Source organism: Sinocyclocheilus rhinocerous, unplaced genomic scaffold (genome assembly GCF_001515625.1).
Source record: "Sinocyclocheilus rhinocerous isolate Xijiao unplaced genomic scaffold, SAMN03320098_v1.1 scaffold1142, whole genome shotgun sequence".
Taxonomy (NCBI): domain Eukaryota; kingdom Metazoa; phylum Chordata; class Actinopteri; order Cypriniformes; family Cyprinidae; genus Sinocyclocheilus; species Sinocyclocheilus rhinocerous.
The window spans coordinates 84,106-104,878 of NW_015656027.1; the positions used below are offsets into that span (position 1 = coordinate 84,106).

Sequence of the window (20,773 nt, forward strand, 5' to 3'; positions counted from 1 at the left end):
TGTCTGTGTCTGTGTCTGTCTGTCTGTCTGTCTAGGCACCCTTGGTAAATATGAACAAAGAAGCCTGTGATAATAAATCTGAATTGTTAATCCTATTGATCTTTCATTCAAAGAATTCACAAAAAACTAAACTTTCATTTGAAGTAAAACAGTATGAAATAAATGTTTTTCCCTAACACACACTGGCCACAATTAACCTTTTTTATTCAATACTGTATTTTTGCAACCTTCTTTTCCCAAGATTACAACTTTTTCTATAATGCCTGATGAGTTTGCAGAACACCTGACAAAAGATCAGAGACCACTCCTCCATTAAGATTCTCTCCAGATACTTCAGTTTCCCAAGTCCATGTTGATATACTCTACTCTTACGTTTAGGTCAGGGAACTGAGATGGCCATGGCAGAACCTTAATTTTGATTGATTTTGATCAATTTTGATCATGTTTGTTTTGGATCATTGTCCTGATGTAGTCACCATGGTGTGCTAAAAATTGTAAATATAAATGGGAATATACTTCAGAGATTTTTTACTAATACAAATTTCTAGGGGTACCAATAATTGTGGCCATCGTCTATTAGAGAAAACATTAATTTCATAATGTGACACACACACCCCCCTTCATTTTTTTTACTTGTTGAATTACTTGTTAGATTTTTGTGTGTGTTTTTTTATGAAAGATCAAAAGGATAAACAATACAGATACACAGCCTTTTTTGATTATATTTATCAAAGGTGCCAATAATTCTGACCATGGCTGATGGCAGTCAGTTAACTCTTGAATCATATTTAATCTGTGTCCATCTTTTCTGTCCTATACTTTATATTTACTTTGATGTAGAAGTAGTGAGGCTTTTATTTTAATGTCTGTAAATATGCTGCCTGCTGATGATGTTAGATGTGATTAGATGAATATCCATGCTCATATTCTGTATCAGCTGTATATATAGATTGTTTAGAAACTCATTTATTTACCAGTTGATCCTGAAAGAGAATGAAGCCTGCCCCTGATACTGAAGTCATTGGCAGTCTTAAAAACATGGCTTGTAACAACTCTTGAGAGGTTCCAGCATGAAGGCCCAGGCTTCACCATTCACAAACTCATGGAGGGACTTTAAGAATCATGTGATCTGTATGGCAAGACATCAACAGCATTTAAGTTAAAATTAATAAAGTCTGAGCAATGAAATGAATCACACATGCCTAATGTTCTGTGTCACTCCATGATACAGTTTAGTTTCACTCTCTTTTTCAGTTCATTTTCAGATAATCTGAAAATGAAAGATGTGGATTTCAACAAAGAAGTGAACTTATACCTGTAGGGGAGTAGTCATGCTTAACAGGATATGTGAATAGAAAACAAGTAAATGAATGAATTTATAGTATTTAATGGTTAATATATATGTATATAATAATATATATGTATATTTAAATTATATATTAATCAAATTATATATAATTTAAATATTCATAATATTTCATATTGATCAGTCGAATTTGTTAAATCAGTTGAGTTAATGTTTTTGTGTAAATTTATTTGTCACGTTTCTATATGTTGAAGATAAATATTTTTAGAAATACCGCACACAATGTTGAGATTTGTACTGTATAAGAATATGTATTTATGTCAAGAGATAATTGAAGGTTTGGATATATAATCCAATGGCACAAAAATACCTTGAATTTGCATCAAAAAAGTAGAAGCACCTGTAACTGCACTCATGTTCACCACAGGCTTGCCACAACTGTCTGCTGCAAATTTGCTGCAAACTTTTAGCCACAAAGTGAAAATATGTGATTCCCTTTCGTGGAACTTCGAACTGCGTCCTCTAGGGGTCGTTGCCAGACACTATATTTTTGCAAGGGATAGCTTCACATCCTGACTAAGAGAAACAACAGGGGGGGGGGATGTTGACAAGACTGAAGTCTCTAGAACTGAAAAATTAAGTGTGGATTATCCCAAGTCTATGTGTTAAAAATTATGTGTGAAAACAGTGAAGTCAAACTGTTAAGCAAATTAAAGAAGATCTCTAGCATGATAGGCAGTATGATGCCATTCAACAGTCAGTCAAATAAATATTAGTGTTGCAGCAAGTTGGAAATCAATTTTGTTCAGTTAGAATTAAGATGCAAAGTATAAGGATAAATATGTTAAGTCCTGGAAAAAAAAAGAAAGAAATTAAAACAGGGCTACAAGAGACAAATCAATAGAAATGCACTAAGAGAGGCTGGTCTGTGGAATAAGTGACGACAACAATGAGCACAAATTTATTGTAAGAAAAATAACAATGGAGACAACCAACAAAAAGGTGAGGGATTTACAGGCCCAACATATGCATATAAAAATTGTCAACATGGGAGGCTGCAAAAGGGGGGTCAGTGCACAAGACAGAGAAACAAGAAAAGTGCAAAGAGCACATCTCATACAAAAGAAACAGCAAAGAGACTCACAAATGAAGTGAGAAGAATGCGTTACTAACAATACATAATTCAGAACAAACTGTAATAATAGAGCCAATGAATAACTCAGAATGGACATCACCCATAGTACCTGTACTAAAGCCTGACAATTGAGTTAGACTATGTGGAGACTACATATTGACCTGGCCTATGTGACCATGAGCATCTTCGGACACTAGCCAGTGAGACTTCCAGAAGCAGCTGTAATGGCCGATACGTTTTTGCTTACTGAAATGTTTATTTGCATGAACTTAAACTCTCATTTGTCTTCTTCCATGACTGAAAATTCAATGAGAGAAGTGTTGCTTCTGTATGTTATTTCCTGTTCATTGAAAATTTGCGCTCGCTTCAAATCAAATGGCAAATCTGCTGCATGTCCAGGAGACAGACAGGGTTGCTGTCATTGTCTGGATCCTGGGCACTTGATTTCCGAATGTAAAGGAAGGGAGGAAAAAATAATTTTGCTGTAAGAACAAAAAGTGTTGAGCTCATACAGTCATTACCTGCATGGGTTAGATGAGAATGAAGTATTCTCCTATTAACTTTTTGAATGGGCATGTGCCCATATATGTATTTAATTGTGGTTGTATGAATTCTGGTTGTCTGTGAGAGATCAAACAGAATGAGGGCCTCTGAGACTGAGTGCCTATACGCTACGGCCTATATCCTAACAGCTAAAGCTATGTCACATCATACACAGATATGCTGCAGTGAGCATATAACACACTTCTGTGGTTGAACAAATAGACATACAGTACCCAAATTTCCCAAAGCAGATCTAGACAGGTGGTGCTGGGATGGAAGAAGGTATCGGATAAAGAACTCCCATAACAAGCTGCAGTGAGACCAGCTTACCATTCAAGACAAAACTGTTGAATGTGAGAGTGAAAAATAGAAAAAAATGGCTGACAGATAAAGGACCAGGATAAAGGACCAGTCAGCTCACACCATGGAGTATTTATTGTGACTAGCTAGCAGGTTAAGGTCAAAGACTTATCAGCAGCACCATGTAGAATTTTATAACACTCAATAAATAAACAAACAAACAAAATGTGATGTGATGTGATGTGACGCCTAGGGGGCCACCAGCAGGAGTGGGCGCCAATGAGCGCACTTACTGGCACTACATTTTTGCAGGGTTGTGATAAAAAGTGGCAAGGCTACCCTGAAATATGTTTGCCGCTCCCACTGGATCCCCCAACATCATTGGGCTAGAGTACTGTCAATCTGGCAATGCCTGTATGACATTGGATCAGAGTGCTGCCAATTGTTGCCGGATTGTTGCATGCAAAGTTTGCATTTGGAGCACTCAGCAACACCGTTAGATCAATGGGTTCTGTAAGTGCATTAGCAAAGTAACACTTTTTTTTTTTTTGCCATGCAATAAAGCTAAGTTCAAAGGCCAATTTAAAATATTGGTACAGTAAAACGTACACACAAAGTGAATATTTGTGGCAGTCGAGAAATCATGCTGCAAAATTGGTCCAAAAGGTGTGCGTTTTTTACGCAAATGCATTGTTAAAGGATCAGTGCGTTGTGTAATATTCATATATAAAACTTTAATGGCCAATTAATAAATATTGGTATAGTAAAATTTGCTAATTCACAAGATCAATACATCCTTTATTAAACCGCTTTGTTGAATTTAACACATACTTACAGAAGTGTTGAAATGCTGAATTAGTTCATTCACTTCTAACAGCGCTTAATGGGAGCACCGTCATGCACATAGTGGGCAGAGCGTTGCATCATTTAAAGAGGAAGTTCACGCGTCAAAGAGTAACAAAGGAATAAGTAGTTGGAGTCTGATTACTTTTATGTGACTGATCAAGCTTTTTTATGTAGTTTGGGGTAACAAAGTATTTTATAGTTTTGAGTGAAATAATGAAAACAACAACAACAACAACAACAACAAAACAGATACTTTAAATCAACGTTTCAAACAACAACAACAAAACAATAAAAAAAAACAAAAAAAGAAAACAGATAAAGACAAAAACTAGTCATTGATAATATCTAAACGTATTCAAATCCAAATAATAAAAATTATAATAAAATTTATTTGGGTGGGGGCAATTTGGATTTCGGGCGTCAAAATGGCTAAAAACGGCCCTGTTATAATATAATAATAACAAATTGATTGGTTAATAGAAGTCAAGGACTTATCAGCTTGTGTCATGTAGCGTTAGACTGAATGTACATATGTAATTTATATATATAATAATCATTATTTATTTTGTATGGTGTTACTACTGAAGAAAAAATAAACTGTACCATGCCATTGTAGAAATGCACTATTTGAACTATTATATGTGCTATTTAGCCATGGTTCTTCATGGTTATTCCAGGAGAGAAAGAATCCAGTAATGGGAATTGCCAAAAAAAAAAAAAAGTGGACAATATTTGGCTGGTTATGTGATCATGATGTCAGCCCTTAGAGGTGACCTGCTCCACATAAAATAAATCTGCTTTCAATAGGCTTATGATGTGACTGGAACCTTTAACTCATTTGAGAGTACACAATTTTAAACTTTCAAACTTAAGTACTATTATAAGTACAAAATTACTATGTGCACTTTTAATACTACACAGAAATAAAGGACTCTGCCCTCCAAACGACACTGATATAAGTATACATGACAATACATGAAATTGAATACACACCGAATAAGATGCCAGAATGCTGGTAATGGTGTTTACATGCATAGTGAAATAATGGGCAAAAATGTGCCAATATTTTTCATTTGTTTTTTGGTAGAAAATAAATAAATAAATAAATAAATAAGCAAACAAATACATAATGACCTAAAAAAGAGGGTAACCTAATGGTTACCTTATAACCCATAAAAAAGTTTCAGGCATTTACATGACCTAACACAATGTTGGATATAATTATGTAAATGCATTTAATAACCTTTGTACTTTAAATTTAATGTTAATAAATTTTAATAACCATTTGATAAATGCAGCATTTGGCATATCCAGATTACTATAATACGCAAATAGTAGCAGAGTACTTGTAGCAGAGTCAGTCCCCATAAGGGGAGCCTTGAGGATAAACACAAAAAGCATGACATAGTGGTACACTGACAAGGAGATGGTTATTTTTGGTATTTATTCAGTATAGAGAACTGACAAGAAACAGGGTGGTAGAGAGAGGGGTACGGGATCACAAGGTAAAAGACCACAAGCCAGGACTTTAATTCGAAGGGTGACAGTGTTCATGAGTTTTGCCCACAAGATTATCGGTTCTGACAAGGCTGCTTTTTTACTGGATGCCAATTAGAGATGTTTATTTTTGTTAAAGTTTGTAAAATGTTCCAGCATACTGTTAACAAATATGACAAGAAAAATAACACTGCTAAATTATTAATAATACATGGTCAATATTTTTGAAAAATAAACATTATTGGAATATGTTTGTTCCCTTTCAATGTGGAACTTCAATGCTCTACTCCCACCTCCACTACCACCCTTTCTCAGTCTTCAATTACTAGCTCAGATGCTCTCATTATGGATACGGAAATGCAACTGACCCTTCGCAAAAACCTGCCCTCCTTAGTTACTGTTGCTATGTCCGACAAGCCATGCCGCTCTCACACCACACATCATGTTCTCACACAGAGAAAAATACATTGCGGAGCAAAGAGAAAACTGACAACACACCGACTGACAGAGCAGGTTACTTCTGGTATGAAACAAGGTCTCAGCTCTCAAATGTTGTAATTTTTTAAAGAAATTCAAACAATAAATACTGTTTTGTGGCTCTTTAATGTGTCGTGACAGATTGCTGTATTGCCTCAGTTCAAGCGGCACGTGAACCTCTCGTCTTTTCATATTTACCTAAAGCATGAAATGAATGAATGAACATCAGAACATATTTTATTTCAACCGTGGAAAGACGTCAATACACACAACTTTTCAAGTTTAAGTCCATCAAAGTTAATCTACTCTCCTATCTGATTTGTTTGTCGGACAAAATGGCAGATTCGGCATTATGATTGGTCAGATTTCCTGTCAATCAAGCTCTTTGTGAACGTCAATTGGCTGACTCTACTGATCCGGCAGAGAGCGTGATTTTTGACCCACTCTAGCTCTGAGACTTTTACTTGAGTATGGGCTTTCAGGTACTTTATACACCACTGAATTTTCAAGTGATCATTAAATTTAGACTGTATTTCTAGTTAAAAACTGATCACAAATAATGGTTTTTCATTAATTTAGATATTTGATCAATTATTCGTTCATTAGGACCTGATGTCGCATTTGAGTCTCACGTCGGCCGTACATGGATCTCACAATCACAAACTCGCCAATCCAAACTTAGTCAGAGGGTGCAAGGTTAACCTATACCTTTCAGATAGCCGCCTACTGCTTGCTCAGCAAGTTGTATTGAAGTGACCTAACAACCTACACTTTTTTGTTCTAAGTCGGTGATATACAGAATTCAAAAGATCTCCGATGGCATGCCTACTACACGCTCAGTCATGTGAATTTAGTCTGTCCTATGCTGGACACAGATTTGAGGTAACATCAGCCTCCACATGATCTACTAAACCCACTCTAGCTCTGAGGAGTTAGTTGTGATGGGAGATGAGGTGGATGTATCCAGTGAGACTGCCTCCTCCCTTGTATCCGCGTATGAGGATTCATTGGACATTATGACCCATGCCACTGTTAGACATAAGTTAGACTGGTCGGTAGAGAAAGAGGAATGCTCCAGACTTGATGAGCGTTTCCATGCGGTTCATAAATGCTCCCCTCCCGTGTACCGCCACTTCCAACACACTCCTTTATCTGTCACCCCCTCTGGAAGCTCGGAGGTAGTTCCCTCTGTAATCCCATATTACATTATGAATTCAATGCTGTGGGTGAAGTTATAATGCGTAAAGGTCTTTTATTTGCACTTCTGAAAAGTTCACTTAATTTATCAGGATTTAGTTTAAATTTTAGTCTAGCTCCATGGTTAATCTGACTCCAATTTTCACAGTGGTGTAATGTAACGAAGTTATAATAATTCGAAAGAGTTAAAACTGAACACAATCTTGCTACTCAAGCTGTGCATGATCATAATGATTTCAGGAGAGTTCAGAATAAAACAAATATAACATTTCATTTGTCAGATGATACAAAAATGTATCATACTAATTACATAATTAAACAATTAGAAGCCAATTCAGAAAGGATAATGCAATTGTGAATCACATTGCAGCAAATTCTATGCTCCTGTACATGGATTACTGTAGCTATATGGGAAATACCCAAGTGTTCCACACAGGAGACAAACAAATTTAACGTGGTCACACATGTGATTTGAAATTTCTGGACAATTTCAGTATTACAGTTATTTTAATTTTACACAAGACACATATCATCTACAACCTTTTACCTAAGTGTTTTATATAACACTTACAGTAAAAAGCAATCATGTGTTTTAAGAATAAACACAACTAGTCTGTATGTACATGTAGTAGCTCAAACAACTATAATGTGTGTTCTATGAGCACAATATGTTTAACACAATAACAAATTTGAAAATACAAAGAAATGCATACCTGACAGAGAAACACACAGCTGCAGAGTGAGAGTTCCAGTGCAGAGCTCCAGAGACACACAGTGTGGGGGTTTTCTGGTTACAGAATCCCAAAATAGTGTTTTGCCATTTCGCTTATATATCCTGACCAGAACAAAGAAATCTTCCAATCAGATGTAAAAACATAAAAGACCCATTGGTTTTTCAGGATCTCATGACCCGAGGGTCACACTTGGCCAGAGAAGGGAAAACATTCTCACAGACCCAGAGGGAGAAACACCCCTCAGCGATACTATGATACTAATGATACTAATGATACTAAACATGAAAAATTTAAAACAATGAATCCTTGAGATATAATAAATGCAGTATGTAAGCACAGTAGCCTGAGTTACTGACACTCTGAGTCAACTTAGACCATTTACCCAGGAGGGAAAGAAGGGGCTTAAGGATGGGTGAAGGGACAGTTGAGCAAATAGTTTTATTTCCATTAATTAATTAATTGCCACTCACGTCCAACTACCTCACCTGTCACCCTCTCCATTATTTGGAGTGCGAAGGGATATGTGTTTCCTATATATTCGCATTCATAAAGATAGAAGTACGTCCCTTGCGATACGTGAGGGAAGGGGTAGTTACAGAACAGGAAGACTGAGCTTGGCCGCTGTTAGTGTCCCACTGGTCTATATGTTACCCTTCTCTAGTACAAGAAGTACGGAGGTAGTATCAATGTGCTTCCCTGTTATCACATACAAATGGACTTGTACAGATGAAGAGAGTGTGCATTACTGCCACATGCATCCCACTTCCTCATCTGTTGCCCCTTCAGTATGTACCTGGAGGTGATAGTGTGGACATAGTGGGACTATGTTAACACCTTTTCTAATGGTTCATGATGAGTAATGGAATGACAGAGTATAAAAAGTGGACATAGTTGCATTAATGTCTGACTCTCAGTCACTCTCAGTCTCTCTCAGTCTGGTGCAGTCGTGGCCTAATGGATAGGTTCGAGTCTCAGGTCCTGCAGGGATTGTAGGTGGGGGGAGTGAATATCTAGCACTCTCTCCACCCTCAATACCACGACTGAGGTGAGACCCTTGAGCAAGGCACCGAACCCCCAACTGCTCCCTGGGTGCCACAGCATTGGCTGCCCACTGCTCCGGATTTGTTCACTACACACTGCTGTCTGTGTGCACTTGGATGGGTTAAATGCAGAGCACACGTCATGTCCTTTCTTTTCCTCTCTGTCCTCCCTTCACTTTGGCTGAAAGCATATATGCATCTACGTTTCCTTGCTAGAACTGTAGGAATATTGTAGAGAGTAACTGAGAGAGGCACTACAGCTCCCCACTCTCTCAGTAGCCCCACCGGTTTACACTGGAGGTAGTTCGGCCCATTCCCTAGGAAACCTGACTAACAGGTGAAGCACTTCCCTAGGGGTTTGGTGGCGAAAGTCTTTCAATGGAAGTAGCAGGTGTCGACTAGTATTGTTGACGCGGTTCTTTGCTGGTCGACGATGGAAGAGCATGAGAGTGTAGAGTTACCAAAGGCAATCCACTCTCTGTTCTTTCGCCAGATCCCCCGAAAGTACTTTTGTCATTTCGAGGAGACTTGAGGGTAGAGCAGACAGTTGAGAGATGCACTCAATGTGCTAAAACACAGGCAATTAAAGCACAAATAATTTACAATTTTATATTACAAGTGTTTACCATAATGTTATGTACAGTATATGATCGATTGGCATGACAAACTTAGACTTAACTATTTTCACTATCAAAGTGTTTTCATGATTGTTTTCATTTTCATGATTGATCATTGCTGTCACTTCTGAGTACTTGAGTGTGCAGGTTCTCATACCTATTCCTAATGTTGAGGAAAGAATCAGTATGCTGAGCAAACAACTTTTGTGAAGAAACAGCTTATTATTTAATGAACTGACAGCCTGTCCACTAAACTTCAATGTTTCACAAATATTTATTTTGGAGTGAGCTATATATGGACTTTACAAGAAAAAAAAATAGCTTTATAAGAGAAGTGATGAACAATTCAGTTTATGGCGCTACTTCTAAGTTATCCACAAACAGTGATTCACTGATGTCAAGGCAAATCTGATTGGTTTAAGAGGCACACATTATCCAAGTTGACCGTTATGCTGTTATGCTTTCTCCAGTGTTAAAACCATGGAGTTTGGTATCTTCTCATATACTGTAAGAAAACCTCTGCTTGCAAATTCTTATGAAAATAAATTCATTTAACAACAATAGATTTAATCCCTGAAAGATTTGTTGTTTTGTTGGTTTCAAAATAATTTCTTTAAAAATGCTGTGCATTACATTAATGCTGCAGGGACCAACTCTTGGCGTTAAACTTTATTTGGTAACTTTATTTAGGATTTAGTAAAAACATGCAATGAAACATTAGCAATGAAAAGGCATACCCACAATGGTTTTTGCAGCTGACCTTATTGCATATGCATTTCTAGGAGTTTCCCTTTTAAACGAAAATTTATGGATGGAGAGTATTAGGTGATTTACTAAGATTGAGGTTGTCAGCTTACTGGTATTTGCACCATTATCTAATGCTCAAAAAGAAGTATGTCTTAACCCATTTTGCACCTGTGTTGTTACGTTACATGCACCTGATTATCATCGGCTCTGCTCATTTGGGACCATAAGCTAATTTGCGCTGCTCTTCCTAGATTCCATTATTCGTCATTATTGAAATGCACTGGCTGTGTCTGTATTCTTCAATTTTCACATTGTTAGTAGACTTTCACATTGTTAGTAGAATATTCCAATCCCATTGTCACTTTTATAGGATTGCAATGTTTAGTAAATCTGGCCCCAGATGTTCCTAGGTGTTCTGCTGTGTTTGAAGCTCTGTTATGCATAAATTTTAGTGAACTTCACTGTATCACAAATGTTGTCAATTAGTAGAAAAAAAGAGGTAACAGGCAAGGACAGTGTGATGATGGAAGGAACGAAAGAGTAATAGATGGCTAGCGAGTTAGTCAAGCTCTGTGGTGTTTTGGTCAAGCTCCAGTAGCTACCCCACTTCAATCTGGTTTGTCTGCCATCCAAAAAGGCTTTTTTTTTTTTTTTTACACTAATTCCTAGGTAGGGTAAAACAGCAGCCTAATGTAACTATACGTTTGCATGGCTAATAGTTTGTGCACAGATAATTAAATTTAACAGAAAATATGAGTGTTTTGTTCTTTCACATTTTTTAAAGAAAAATTTGATATCAAATATACAAATTCAGGCTTGGATAACCAGATATAATTAACACAGACCATTTTTGATGAGATATACAAGGAGAGGTGCTGAAGCCTAGTACTGTATATCGTCAACATATTAGTAACCTAATAGAATCTGTTCTAATGGCAGTACTGACCTTTGCAGACCAGGCCCTCCTTCGTCAAAGCCTGCTTGCATACTGCACAACTCTTGGCCTTTTTAAAGGTCTTAGCCTTGAAGGTGTGGGAATGAACAGCCTCAAAGTCTTCTGGCTAAAGGGGCAAAGAGGGAGAGAGTGTTAAAATGCATTCAATGAGCTGAACAAGGGCTTCAATGTTTTAAACCTTACACAAATTTCACAGATAATTTGAAGTGATGGTAGATCCTGTATTGCGTTATTGTTTCATTGTTAGAATGACATAAAGGAAGTCAACATAACTGTTCCACACACACAAACATACTACACATGTATTAAGTCCCTGTGCCGCAAAGCCATCTGGTCAAGGTAATAAAAAGTGTGAACCTCAGCATTTCCAGCTGTACTATCTACCTAAATCTTAATGGCTTTTGTCACACATTGACAAGACCGTTAATCGCAGGACGGCACAGCCTGGCATGGGTGACCTTGGCTGTGGAAACCAGAGAGAAGGGTGGACACTCATTCCCTAAAATAACACTTTGCTTAACTCACCAAGCACAGCATTTATTCAGAATGGGAAATATTTGTGTGTTATAATGACCTTGAGGAGAGGCATGTACATTTATATGCATCATTGGGGGTCCAAGCACATGTGTGGAGAACATTACCAAACAAGCCATATCTACAAAAATGGATCCTGTGTATGCTATGCATACAGTTGTGTTGGTGTCAAACAGGTCAAACACAGCCAAAAAACATATTGGCTCATGGCTTCCTGATTTAACAAATATAAATTATTTTGATAATGTTTGAAGTCTTTACTTTTTTCTAGTTAAGTGGACAAATGGCCTAGCAGGAGTTAAAAAAAAGATTTTCAAGTTCACAATGGCAGAAAATGCTTCTTGAACATTAGAAAAACCCCAGGCATAGTCAATTATTAAAAGAGGAATTTAGATTCTAGTCCAGTACATAGTTTCATTCAGCCATCCTGCATGTATATTGAAAGTTTCAAGACAATGAATAATTGATTAGCTGGCTGCTGAATTTTGACTTTGGCTTTGGCTGAACTTTTGCTTTTTCAATCAAGCAGATGAGATGTTTTATTATTATTATTATTATTATTATTATTATTTATTATTACCCCCTAAGACCGGAAACTGGTGTAATTTGCATCAATATTCATTAATGGAATAGTTCAACCACATAGCCTTGTGGTCAGACTGACTCTGGTGAGATCAGATCTCTGTGTGGGCCATAATGCCACATTATGTCTCCTTGTGCACATAAAAATTAGGGCTGGGTACTGACACATTTCATGAATTGATTCATATTCACAAGCTTTTGATTAGATTAGATTTTAATCTCAATTTGATTCAATATCAGTTTGTTTGAATATTTTTTTCAGGTGAAGTACATGTCAGATTTTCTTATGGAAAAAACAATATCTCAGCTACTGTATAATATGCCAGGAACCTCATCACTTAGTATATTACTATAATATTAAAAGTTAAAATTAACAACAATTAACAAGAGTCTAAACTATTAAATTCAATTGCTATTTATTTTTAGATATAACAATCAACACTCAAGTAAAAACTTATACAATCATTTAAACACATAAGGCAGTTTTTTAAATCAACTCATTAGTGAGATAATTATGTTTTTCACAATCACTAAACGTTTATTTAGGCAATTTTTATCTTTGTATCTAATGGTCTGTCTGAGGGCTCAGCCCCACTGTGCATAAAATCCTAGAACCGCTCCTGATTTAAATATTACCTCTCATAAAAGAAAAAATGTTTTCATGACATATATTCAAACATAATGTCACAATCCCAGTGCTGTGTTCCCCTGTCTTGTGTTTAGGACTTTTATGTTGACTAGATGTGGACATTAGACTAAAGTTGCCAGAGGAAGATCCCAGTTGGGCCCTGGCACATATATTGACATTGTTCTGCAGTTTTGTGGATCCTCCTTCACTGTAAGGAAGGTGGAGTTGGGTCTTAACATAGCCACTATTCCAGAGCTTCGTCCTGTCATGGCCTCCACTCCAGAGCCTCGTCCTGTCATGGCTGCCACTCCAGAGCCTCTTCACGACATGTCTGCCATTCCCGAGTCTCGTCCCATCATGGCTGCCATTCCAGCGCCTCATCCTGTCATGGTCACAATGCCAGAACTGCTTCACGACATGGCCACCATGCCAGGGTCCTCAGCCGTCATGGCCGCCAAGTCAAAGTCTTCAGCCGTCATAAATATCACACCAGTGTTTCCGGCTGTCATGAGCGTTGCACCTGAAGCTACCAAGGCAGTCCTAAGGCATTTGAGATGTTTGAGGTGTTTTATTTTTCAATGTGACAGACCCACCATTGATGTCGTTGCAAGTGGCCAGCATCCTCGCGGCCTCAGCGCTCTCAAGTCTTCCGGTCCTCCTTCTGTCAGCTGCACTGCCCCTGATGGCTGATGCCATCTTGTGGGCCGCACACACTTCTACAGCTCCTCCAGAGTTGGCGGCGTCCGCTACTGCTCCTCCACAGGGGGCAGCATCCACTACAGTTCCTCCAAAGGAGGAGGCTGTCTCTGAACCCACTGCCCGTCCTGTCACGTCCAAGGAGGCCATCTCTGAACCCTCTGCCTGTCCTGTCACGGCCACTGAGGCTCCCTATAAACCCATGTCTGTACTGTCACGGCCATAGAGGCAGTCTCTGAACCTTCAGCCTGCTCTGTCATGGCAAAAGAGGCCGTTCCTGAACTCTGCCTGTCATGTAGTGACCACAGATGTTATCCGTGAATTCTCTGCCTGCCATGTAGCGACCACGGAGATCATTCCTGAACTCTCTGTCTGTCCAGTTATGGCCACAGAGGCTGTTTCTAACATCTCTGTGCTCCGTGTTACAGTTCACCTGCTCCACCGTGGTGGCTCTCAGCTCTGTTTGCTTCACCTTGGTGGTCACCAGCAATTGCTTATATAACAGTAATGCCAAGATCAATGGCAGCAGTTCCGTACCCTAAACATCAACAGGACCCATATGAAAAAACAGCACAACTAAGAAGGGCATTCTGGCTGGTTGATAGCAGGAGTCTGTGATGGTTAAACATACTCTCTGAATGAAACTTGAACAGTCATTCATCCAGATTTTTCAGCATGCAAGCTCCACTCATTTAAGAGGGGCCATGATCACACATTCCATGTATGTACACAGAAATGTTTGCTCAATCATAGGGACTGCAAAGCGGCTCGCTGTGCCTCTGAAGCAACTGCAGAAACACTCCTGATATGGACTATCTGAACATAGTAAGCATTAATAGTGCACTTGAAACACTGAGGCATTTTATAGCTTATAACTCAGTTGTAACGGGTCAGCCTGTACTTTGTATGTGTAACCCGCCACTTCCTGACTGAGCTTACTAGATCCATAGCTGGCTCAGGCTCAGTGCAAGAGGCTGAGGCTGGGGTAGAAAACAGTCATGGAAAGCACTGGGCATAGAGGAAGAGCACTGAAAATAATGGTATAGTCGTTGAGAAAACAGCAAGCGGGCAGAGCATTTTGTGCTTATACGAGGCAGGGCTACCTATACTGCATCACAGGGGAAGTGGGATGCCTTTACTATACATGACAGATCACCACTTTGACGTGGGGAGTGTGCTATGTGAGTAAGCAAGTGGCCGAGGCACATCACGTCACAGCGAGCGGCCAGGAACTTCTCTGTGCTCTTTATTCGGCTGACCGCTGCACTGAGACAGGGCCTGCTTATGCCGCATGAGTGAGCGAGCAGCGGAAAACCTCTCTGTCCTCTGTACATGGCTGATCGCTGCACTGAGGCAGGGGACTGCCTACACTGTGTGAATGAGTGAGAGATTGGAACTTCTCTATCTGTTATGGCTGGTCTCTGCTCCAAGGCTGAGGGCTGCTTACATTGCGTAAAAAGTGAGCGAGTGAATATTGTTTATTCATGGCTAACTACTGTTCTGAGGCTAGGGGCTGCTCGTATCGAGTGGATGAGTGAGCGATTGGAATTTTCCTGCACTCTGTACACAGCTGACCGCTGGTCCAGGACAGGGGGCTGCTTACTTTGTGCGAGCGAATGGAACTTTATGAGTTCTGTACACAGCTGACCGTTGCTTTGAGGCAAGGGGCTGCTGCTATTGTGTGAATGAGTAATTGATGGGGACTTCTCTGTGCTCTGCCCACAGCTGGCTGCTGCTCAGAGGCAGGGGCTGCCTACATCTGTGAATGAGTGAGCAACTGTGATCGACCAGAACTTCTCTGCACTCTGTACACAGCTGGCCACTTCTCTATGGCAAGGGACTGCCAATATCATGTGAATGAGTGAGTAACTGTGATCGACCAGAACTTCTCTGTGCTCTGTACACAGCTGACCGCTGCTCTGAGGCAAGGGCTGCTCATATTCTGCAAATGAAGATCTGTGCACATTTTTAAGCCTTCTCTCCAAACTGCTGATTTCTTTGGGAGGATGGGGGAGGGGTGAGGTGCTAGCGGGTAGAGGTACTCCTGTAGTGCTTCAACGTGGCGAATAGTCATCTCCGGTTAAGCATGTGAGGTTTAGGTGAAAGGGGACGCAGGGATTGACCTGTCACAGGCACATCACCTAAACTTCTTTCCTTCAAGCTGTCACACCTTTTGTCTCCGCAACTTTAACAATAACACAATTTTGAGAGACCAAACTTGAATGGGAACGAGAGGTTTTTTTTTTGAGAGAGAGAGTGCTTAAACTTGCGCTAGTCAGTGACAGTGACAGTTTGAATAACTGTGGAAATTGCAGTGTTCTAATTAACTTAGAATGTTTTTATTAAGTTTTGTTGAATGTTAAATACAACTTCAGTCGTATTAAAAATATTTTATGACATGACACCCACATATAGCACTTGCCTTAAAAGATGGGTTTGTGATGTGTGCAGTTATTAGGCTGCATTTAACCTTACCCTGGAGTTTACCCTGTGCCTATATGCACTTCTGCAATAAACTGAGATAGATGGAGAGAACGGCAGAAAGGTGTGGTGCTACTTTTCACCTGTAGAAAAATATACAACAAGATGCAATGATGAAATTTTTTTTATTTATATTTATATTATAATAAATTATTATTACTTAATCACAACATTTCTGTAAAATACAAGATTATTTTTACATTATTGGTAGAAAGAGTATTAATTCTGTTCATATATGCTTTTGTGATAAATTTGTTATTAATGTCCAGTATGTTATGTAGATGTGATTTGGATTTAAATGGAAGGATTTTTATTATTTTTTAAATAGAATATTATTTTGAAAAATCACATACCCATTTAAGAAATTATCAGTATAGTTAAAATTGTAACAAAAAGTATCAGTATCATATTGAATTAAAAATGTTTGGTATAACTACTGCATGTTGCTCAGAGAAACACAATGGTACTGCTGTCGCTTTGCTTGAAACCATTTTTGTTAATGAAATAGGGAAAACTACAGTGGCCGAGAGAGCTCAACACACTGCAAATGAAAAAAAAAACACCTGCAAATTAAGAAAACATCTTCATCAATTTTACAACACACGTGCTACAAATTCTCACAACCAAATATAGAAACGAGCTTCAAATTCTCACAACACAAACAAATACAGAAACGCGTTGCAAATTCTCACAACACAAATAAAAACAGAAACGAGCTGCAAATATGAACAGACCACTACGGAAATCTGGTAACCGCAAAGTGACGAACATGGCTGGGCCATCCTTATTAATGTATGCTCTGAAAGGTGAGATTTTTGTTTATTTTAACATCCTGATAATACGATTCCTTAGCTTTTTTATGTTATTAGCCTAATTAAGCCGACAAAATACACAATTACTGTAACTGTGAAAGGTTATGTAAGCTGGGTAACTTACTTTTACAACTTCCGTTAACAAAAAATTAACCATATGGTTTTAATATTACAATTAATTCATTAATACTAAATACATTTAGCCTGTTATATAAAAATAAATAAAAACAAACTACACACACTACACCACTACACTAACTATAGTTTAATTATGGTATTTGTACAACTGTGCTAAAAGAGCAAATTTCCTAGCAACGTTGTTTCAAATGTTGTGCCGCGAGTGTGGCATAGAAGGGCACAGTGAGTGTGTCGCCTGTCTGGGCAGTGCCCACACAGTGTCTGCGTGCTCACTGAGACAGAATTCTCTCACTGAGAGCATGAATTTCACTCTTCTCCGCTCGCTGACAGCCTTCTTCAGTGAAGGCAGCATCACCCTTGTTTCTCCTCTCTCAGCGAGCTCAGAGAAAGAAACGGTGAGTCGTGAAGCTGAGCAAACAGGTTGTGTGATCTCACGCCGGCATAGAGCCCACGTGTTCACACTCCCCAACCACTTTGATCCGCCGGTGTGTTTTACACATAAGGATCAGTGTCCCTCATTACAACGAGCGGCTCAATCCTTCTAGGCGGATTGGAGTAGAATGCTGTAACCAATGATTCTGTATTGCTGATAGCTTCATATTTGTGTGTGCGTCGCTGAGGCTGTGCTCGGTGAGACAGGCTGCTTTCACTGCGAAAGCACGAGTCTGTCCCCGCTTCACTGGCTGATCACTTTCTTCAATAAAGGCGACCCCGCCCCTCCCGTTTCTCCCCTCTCAGCTGCCTCGGAGGAAGAAACGGCAAATTCATGGGTTGAGCGACCAGGTTTGAGTGATTTACGCCGGCACAGGTTCCGCGCGCTTCACTCTCCACGCAGCTCTTTGATCTGCTAGTGTGTTTAGACGTAAAGATCAGCACCCCTAGTCTGCTTCGAGCGGTTCGATCTTTTTAGGTGGATCAAAGGAGAATGCTGTCACCAATGATTCTATATCGCTGGCAGCTACAGTTTTGAGTGCGCCGCTCTCCTGGACCACACTCACGCTGGGGATACGCTTACTGAGACAGATCACTCTCACTATGAGAGCGTGTATATCGCTCTGCTTCGCTCAAGGTTCGTTTTTTTCAATGAAGGTGGTCCAATCCATCCCGCGCTCACGTTCTCCTCTCCCAGTTGCCTCGGAGGATGAAACTGTGAAGTCGCAGGGCTGAGAAATAGGGCTGGAGTGATTTCACGCCGACATAGGTCCCGCGTGCTTCACTCTCCCTGCAACACACTGATCCACCAGTGTGTTTTACACGTGAGGATTAGCACCCCACGTCTCCATCGAGCGGTTTTATCCTTTTACCGCTGATGGTGGACCCACATACAAAAAAGCATTTCTCCTCTCCTCACTCTCGTGAATGCAGGTTCCCCGCCCTCGTACAGCGAACTTCCATTCGTAAAATTAGAACCTCTTGCCACTTGGTTCAAGGCTTAGGCAGCCCATCACTGTCTTTCAAGTTTACTTTTACTTTACTTTACTTTACTTTACAAGGCTACTTGCTCCAGTTTGGTTGCAGGCCACCACGTTTCAGAGGTATAATTCACACTCTTGTACGGGACAACGAAGCTCATGTTCTTCGGTCCAAAGTACAAACATTGCTTGCAATAGGTGCCGTGGAAACGGTACCTCTAGCGAACAGCGAGTCAGGCATTTCAGCCGCTACTTCCACATGCCGAAGAAGGATGGCGGGCTCAGACCTATTCTAGATCTCAGACTTCTGAATCGCTCTCTTATGAGAGAACTTTGAAACAGATCATCGCACAGGTTTGTCCCGAGGACTGGTTTCTGACAGTGGATCTGAAAGATGCATACTTTCACATCCATATAACCCTCCGCCACAGACCATTCTTGAGATTCGCGTCAAGGGAGTGGCCTATCAGTACACAGTCCTATTTGGACTGTCTCTGGCCCCTCGCACTTTTACAAAGTAAATCGACGCTGCTCTTTCTCCTCTGAGACAGAATCTGCATCCTCAATTACCTTGACGACTGGCTGGTTTTAGCCAGATCAGAACGGGAACTAATCGCACACAGATCGCTGCTGCGCAGCCATCTGGAGCGCCTCAGGTTGAAAATCAGCCTGTACAAGATTCATTTGTCTGAATCAGTGAGCGGTCTTTCTGGGGACTGTGATAGACTAGATGCAGGCATGGCTTACGCCGGAACGGTCCCTGGCTATTCAGCGACTGGCGGCATCTTTCAAGCCAGGGACTTCACGTCCCCTCAGGATTTTTCAGAGGATGCTCGGCCTAATGGCAGCTGCCTCCTCTGTGATTCCTCTAGGCCTGCTTCATATGCGGCCTCTTCAATTTTGGCTCAAAGCCCATGTCCCATCCCACGCCTGCTGCCTGGGCCGGTTTTACGTCAGGGTGACCCATCGCTGTATCAAAGCTGTGGCCCCTTGGACAGATTCTCGCCTGTTCCAACCAGGAGGGAGGTAGTTATGATGGACGCCTCCAACAAGGGTTGGGGCGCCCTTTTAGAGGGCTATCCGGCGTTCGGCTCCTGGTCAATCCATGAGCGGTTCCTCCATATCAACTGCCTCGAGATGATGGTGGTTTTTCTGGCCCTGAAAACCTTTCTGCCAGCCTTAAGGGGGCACCACATCCTCGTCAGCAACATGACGGTGGTAGCCTATATCAACCACCAAGGTGGTCTCAGGTCACATTCCCTTTACAGGATGGCTCGACACCTCCTACTTTGGGCATAGAGCAAACTCCTCTCAATCAGAGCGGTTCATGTGCTGGGCAGTCTGAACCTTGGCACAGAAATGCTGTCCAGAGGCAATGTAGCTCCAGGAGAATGGACACTACATCCTCAGACGGTTCAGGAAATCTGGTCTGTCTTCGAGAGGGCAGAGGTCGACCTCTTTGCCTCAGAAGACAACTCTCACTGCCCAACTTATTTCTCCATGCAGCGAGACGTGCTGGTCCCCGATTGGCCCAGCTCTTGCCTGTACGCCTTCCCCCTGATTGCCCTGCTTCCTCAGGTCATCAGACGGGCCAGGGAAGTCGGTTGCTCAGTCCTCCTGGTGGCCCCATTTTGGAAGAACTAAACTCGGTTCCCAGAGTTAGTGCAGCTGTCATCAGCTGCCCCATGGGCGATACCATTATGGAGGGATCTTCTCCTAAGGTCCTAAGTCCGGTGGTCATAATGCTCCCTGGTCCAGTGGTCCCAGAGGTCCTTCTATTGTCCTCTGTGGATCAACACTTCCCCATCTGACTCCCAAACACTCTGCCATAGCTGAGAAGAATGTCCCAGAGTCCACTTCTGCTACGGAACCTCCCGAGCTGTCTGCTTCCCCTGTCACAGCCACAGAAGTTGTCTCCAAGCTCTTTGTGTTCTCTGCCTATTCATTCACAGCCGTAGAATCCATCCCGGAGTTTCCCATGTTCTCTGCCTGTACTGTCACAGTTCTGCTCCTTGTGTGATTGCTCTTTGTTGTTTTGTTTACATAATATTTTGTTTTTAATAGTAATTCGGGAAAAAAAAACACACAGTAGTCAT

General features: G+C 40.5%; 1 protein-coding gene across 1 annotated transcript in view; it reads right to left on the reverse strand.

The window, feature by feature from the left end:
• The window catches only part of LOC107719294 (tensin-like), a 125,437-nt gene that overhangs the window by 35,075 nt on the left and 69,589 nt on the right, over window positions 1–20,773 (reverse strand). The window contains exon 2 of the mRNA XM_016526693.1: window positions 11,386–11,500. Coding sequence (XP_016382179.1) covers window positions 11,386–11,500 — 115 coding nt within the window. The remainder of the gene's footprint in view (window positions 1–11,385; window positions 11,501–20,773) is intronic.